Below are 6000 nucleotides of genomic sequence, written 5' to 3'. Positions count from 1 at the left end.
CTTTGTTGTTCAGAGCTCACCTCACAAATGTCAATGCTTAGTTTTCCACCAGTAGGAAACTGTGCAAATGTCAGTAAAAGGCATGACCATTATTTGGGTTTCTATTTCAGAGCTCTTCACACAGTTCTCCTTACCATCTTTCACCTCCGCACAACAGTAAATTTCTCATTCAAAATGCACTAAAATTACAAAGACACTTAATTCTTGGTAACACTAGCAAAGCTAGTAAGCCAACACAGTTTGGCACTGATAGAACAATAAACACCAACAAGGCAGCTTTATATCGGTTTCTTTTGTAGAATATATTTTTACAAAACAAGAATGACCTTAACGTTCAGTATTCGCTTCTGCATAGATGGTAATATTTCAATATGTTATTACTTTAGAAGTATGTGGCAAATTTTTGGCTTATTGAGGTTTGTAGTATGTTCCTATATAGGTATCAGGAAGTCTTGAGTCTTTAACACAGTCTGTGTCTTTAAACATCTCTCATCATTCGGTCAGTATGGAGCTCAGTCAACTTCCTCTTGTGCTCTGTGAGTATTATTTTATCTGGATGTGGATGTAATTGCTATTAAATTATGCAAATTCTGAAGTGATTTAGTGTTCCTGGATTTTTTTTTCATCCTGTGAGTTTTAAATCCAACACTAATCAGTGATATGATTAAAATTGGGTTTGAGAGAGGAAGTGTGCAGTTATTGCTATTTGTGAAAGAGAAATGCAGTGTATTCGTTTAATCATTCATTTTTGTGTTTTGTAATGTGTGTTTTGAATAAGTTCAAACGTTTGGTTTAGCATAGTTTCTAATTTAATTAGATATTCATTAGATACTTGACATTAAGTAAGAATGTGTTTTTATTATTCTGCTTGTTATCAAACTGTTGACTTGAAATTCATAAAACGAAAAAGTTCGAAAAATGTTTTTTTTCTAAAATACACATTATCAGCTCCATGTTCACTCTGTAATTTTTTTTTCTCTGTTTTTAGTGCTGATTTCAAACATCCGTACTGATCACACTGAAGGTGAGTGAAAAATATGTAATATAATTTATTCATTTATTTACTTCATTAGTGTAAGTGATATTTTTTAAATTGACAAATTAAGTCTAACTGGAAAATTAATGTAGCTAAGGTAAGTTAAGCTTAGTGTGGTCTTACAGTTGCACATTTTATTATTTTTATTTATGGTGTTATCACTTTATTTTCACCGTAAATTGTTGTCGTACAGAAAGACCAAAAGCCAAAGTGACCATAAAGCCTGGTCAAAATGTATTCAGAGGAGATACAGTCACTCTCAGATGTGACATTGATGCTGAAGGAGTCACTAGCTGGCAGTACAGCTGGTATAAAGACAGTTCAGTCAGTGTTTTCAGTGATCTACAGGAACACACATTCAATCCTGTTAATGAGTCTGATGCAGGTAAATACTCCTGTTATGGACTAGAGATAGAAGGATCACGCAGATCACAAAACAGTGATGCAGTTACACTGACAGTATCAGGTGAGTTCGATCATCTCTTCTTATACACACAAGTTTAACATGATATTTATGCATGACTCAATTTCAGTTTGTAAAATGCAAAATGTTAAGATTTTTGGGAGTCAAGCACTAAACCCTACTATTAATTCCCATTTAAATGTTCCTTCAAACTGAAGATGATGTCAGTTGTTTAACCTTGATTTTTTTTTCCAACAAATTGGCTTATTTGATTGTAAAGCCAGGTTTTATAAAAGTCATTTTTTATTGTTTTTAGCATTGCCAAATTACACCCTAACAAAATTGTCATGATCTATGTCTAGAACAGTTTTTCTCAGTTAAAATTTTGCCCTCGTTTTTCTTTTGTGGTCACAGCACCACCTACTGGTCAGAAGTTGATACAGTTTTTCCATCGTTGACCTCTGTGCCATTTTGGAATTTACTGTAAACCGTGTACCTGCGAAAAACTTTGGTAACTGATATATCTCTTTGACTACTGGTGTAGATGGCACAGTAGGATGAGCTCAGTGTTTGTTAACTTAAAGGTTGTGGGATGGAACCATGCTTATGGTTGGTTTTTGCACCTTTTGTTGTCCTTTAACTTTTTGCATTACTCTGAGTGAATGTTGACCTAACTTGTCCATGTAATTGCTGCTAGCAGCTGTATTTCTTATATTTTGTGAGAAATTAAGATGCATTGATGACACTGAGAGAACGAGATCTCCAGGAAAACTTTTAACAACTCATGTGACTAATGATTTTATACGGACAGATTTTCCCAAATCATCTGTGACAGTTGAGCCACAGAGTTTATTGTTCATTGGGGACTCAGTTACTCTGAGATGCAAAGTGGATCAGTCATGGGTTAGATGGGAGTTTCTCTGGATAAAAGACTCAAAAACTGAATTGACTGAAGCTGCAACTAAAACAATCGATTCAGTGAAAGTCTCTGATGGAGGAGAGTACAGGTGCAGAGCACGAAGAGAAGGATATTACACACATCACAGTGAAACAGTAACACTGACAATATATGGCAAGTATTTGTCCTTTTCTCTGAGTTAATATAGCTGAAATACAAAATACATGAAAATGTTTTGACTTTCTTCTTTGCTAAAGGGGGTGTCCAGTTATACTGTACACAGAACTGTTCTTTGAAGTCATCAGTCATGATTTCTACTGATGAATTAGCCTTAAGGACCAGAATTATTTGTTTTATTAAACACAATATTTAACTGTGAATTTTTCTCATTGTACAGAAAGACCAAGGCTTAGCATGGTTTTACAGTTGCACATTGTATCCTTTTTATTTATGGTATTATTACTTTATTTTCACTGAATTATCGTACAGAAAGACCAAAAGCCAAAGTGACCATTAAACCTGATCAACATGTATTCAGAGGAGAGACAGTGACTCTCAGATGTGATGTTTATGGTAAAGGAGTCACTAGCTGGCAGTACAACTGGTTTAAAGATGGTTCAGCCAGTGTTTTCAGTGAACTACAGGAACACACATTTAGATCTGTTACTGAGTCTGATGCAGGTAAATATTCCTGTTATGGAGTCGAGAGAGGAGGATCACGCAGATCACAACAGAGTGATGCAGTTACACTGACAGCATCAGGTGAGTTTGATCATCTCTTCATACACACATATACAAATTTTAACATGTTATTAATGAGTGACTTCTCAATTTCAGATATCAAAGCAGTTTTAAGTGCTTCTCCACAGAAGTGGTTGACTGAAGGAGATTCAGTGACTCTGATCTGTGAGGTTAACAGCTCCTCTACAGGCTGGACATTCAGCTGGTACACTGAAACGATTTCATCTGGTAAGATAGAATGTGCTTCATTTGTTAATACTATTAATATTTAATTCCAACAATACTCAATCAACAGTATTACGATGAGCTCATAAAGTGGGAAAGCTGGGAAAGTTTTCCCAAACGAGTAATCCCGTCCTAAACACGCACATAGTTAGCCAACAATTCGGTGACAGACTTTTCCAGATTTGTGCAATATAGTCATTACACTTAAAAAAAAAATCTACCTATGAATGGCTTATATATAGTCATCTCTGCATATATATTACCTTTTAAGGTCAAATCAGGTAGACATATGTGTTTATGGTGATAACTGCACATTCTCACTTCACGCAGACTACACCAGTCATCAACATAAGCTGCTCTCAGACAGCAAAAAAGGAGCTGGAGGACACTACACTGTCAGTTCTGCTGCTATAAAAAACACAGGAGTTTATGTGTGCAAAGCAGAGAGAAGAAAGCCAGGGCATTATACAACCACCAGCAACACACAACCACTATGGGTCACTGGTAAGTTTAAAATTGAACTTAAAAGATTGGTTCATATTTATTTAGTTAAGAAAATCCCCATGCTCAAATCTGAAACTTTGTAGCTGTAATTTGCTTCTTAGGCTGTTCTCCTCCAGTCTCTCTGATCATCAGTCCCAGTAGAACTCAACACTTCACATCTGCCTATCTCTCTCTGAGCTGTGAGGACCAGAGTAACTCTGATAGATGGAGAGTGAGAAGATACACAGAGAGTTGGGGACTGGAAGATTGTTCGTCATCACTGTGGGGATCACAAACAGGATCTACATGTAAAATTGGCTCCTCTATTGCATCAGACACTGGAGTGTATTGGTGTCAGTCTGAATCTGGAGAGAAATACCATCCTGTTAATATCACTGTACACTGTGAGTCTGTTTCTGTATTTATTACCTTCATTGACAGTTTACATATCAATGCATAAAGCAAGTTGATTAAACAAGTTTAGAAAGCATTAGATCAGAAGTTTTGGAGTTCAAGGACCACCTGCTATACTGTACATATTGTATGAAACTGAGTTGCATTTCTGGTGTCCTGCAGAGTTTGGGTCCAACTTGCCTTAACACACCTGGCCGACCTGACCTTGATTAGCTGGTTCAGGTGTGTTTAATAAGGTCTGGAGCTAAACTCTGCAGGACACCGGCCCTCTAGGACCAAGTTTGGAGACCCCTGTAGTAGATTACTTGTTGGAGAAACTGGCAAGTGTCAATAGATAAGGCAAAGAAAGACTTAGTGTCCTTGATTAAGGCCAGATTTTGACTGAGGTCAATTATGGGCTGGAAACCCTCAATGTCATAGCCATCCCTGTCATAATCCTCCCAGTTGACCGGGTACTCAACCACTCCAACGTTGGCAATCGAGAATCACTTGGATTGCATGCACAAGCCCATCATCTAAGAGCATTGAAAAAGGACCAGTAGCCATACTAGACTCTGAGAAAGGAGTAGATAAGAAGGTTGGTGAGGTTTTAAGATGGTATACATGAAAGTTGGGATGAATCTGTTAGTGAGTGAGGAGTTGTAGTTAAAATGTGACTGCTGGGACTTTTCCTAGTGAATTTGCAACTGGGCAGCCAGAACCTGATGTCTAAGGTGGAGGCCATACCAGACCATACGACACAACCCGATATTTGAAGTGGCCTGTAGTGGTCACAAAGATGGTCTTCAATTCACCCCCCTCTCATATTCAAACAGGTTGTAGGTGCTGTGCAGGTAGAGCTCTATAAATTCCATTGCTCATCTAAATAGTTCAAGGGCCACAGGGACGAAAGGATGCAGATACCAGAACTTATTAGTGTCTTGGTTGAGGGCATAGTACAGTGCAGAGCCTCAAGAGTTTTGGCAGTGAAGAAGCTCAAAGCAGAAGTCAATGTGGCAGGGATGAATACACATACCCCTCCATGACCTTTTGTTCAGGATGTGAAAGGGGGTAGATCTTGCCTCTGAGCGAAGGCTTACCTGGTTACAGCTCAATGGCACAGTCCCATTGTCTGTGAGGGGGAAGTTGTGAGGCTCATTGTGGACAGAAGATATCCAAGCACCAATGATAGATGGCTTTCACTGGCTAGACTTTTGACTGTGGTGGAGTTGATCTCAATGAGTGGCTTGAGAGACTAATGAGGAGTAGTGGTCGGAAAAGGTCTAGGAAGCTGGGTCATACAATCCTGGAAACAGTTCCTCCCCCACTTTATCTCACGCGTTGACCAGGAGAGGATTAGAGAGTGTTGTGACAGCCAGGAATGCCCCAGATTCATACTTCCTGTGAAGCCCTCCAGAAGTGTGGATTTGTGGAAAAAGAATCCAATTTGTAGTTTGACCGGGATCATGTAGGGATGACTGAAATCTTTTTAAGGAATCTCCCAGTTTTGGAATGAATTGGGAGTGCTGTACTGCAGGGGGTCTTGAAAAGGCAGACCTTGTGGCAGAGATGACATTGTGGGCGGAACTGGAATTGAGCAGGGAAGATACTGTTAAGGAGACATAGCCAGAAGTAACACTTTCTTTAGTAAGAATAGGAGAGTGAATAACAAGGGGGGACTCACCATAGGGCATGGAGGTCTAACAGCACACTCTGCCATGATGTGTTCACCAGCTCCAGTGCAAGCAGTGCACATGCTCAGCAGGGGTTAACTGAACATCCACATGCATAGATTTGTCAGTGGGCTCTGAGTTGATGATG

At 38.9% G+C, this 6000-nt stretch overlaps 1 protein-coding gene across 1 annotated transcript in view; it reads left to right on the top strand.

Moving 5' to 3' along the window:
• Positions 1 to 445: 445 nt before the first annotated feature.
• LOC141298674 (hemicentin-1-like) overlaps positions 446 to 6000 on the top strand; it is a 53791-nt gene continuing 48236 nt past the window's right edge. Inside the window, 8 exon segments of the mRNA XM_073829020.1 lie at positions 446 to 536; positions 989 to 1024; positions 1230 to 1502; positions 2251 to 2511; positions 2764 to 3099; positions 3175 to 3306; positions 3634 to 3807; positions 3891 to 4190. Of these exon segments, the coding sequence (XP_073685121.1) occupies positions 506 to 536; positions 989 to 1024; positions 1230 to 1502; positions 2251 to 2511; positions 2764 to 3099; positions 3175 to 3306; positions 3634 to 3807; positions 3891 to 4190 (1543 nt within the window). The 5' untranslated portion in view covers positions 446 to 505.

Source organism: Garra rufa, chromosome 1, assembly GCF_049309525.1.
Source record: "Garra rufa chromosome 1, GarRuf1.0, whole genome shotgun sequence".
In the NCBI taxonomy this organism is placed as follows: Eukaryota; Metazoa; Chordata; class Actinopteri; order Cypriniformes; family Cyprinidae; genus Garra; species Garra rufa.
Note: the sequence above shows the minus strand (reverse complement) of the source record. Positions and strands in the feature narration are given on the sequence as shown.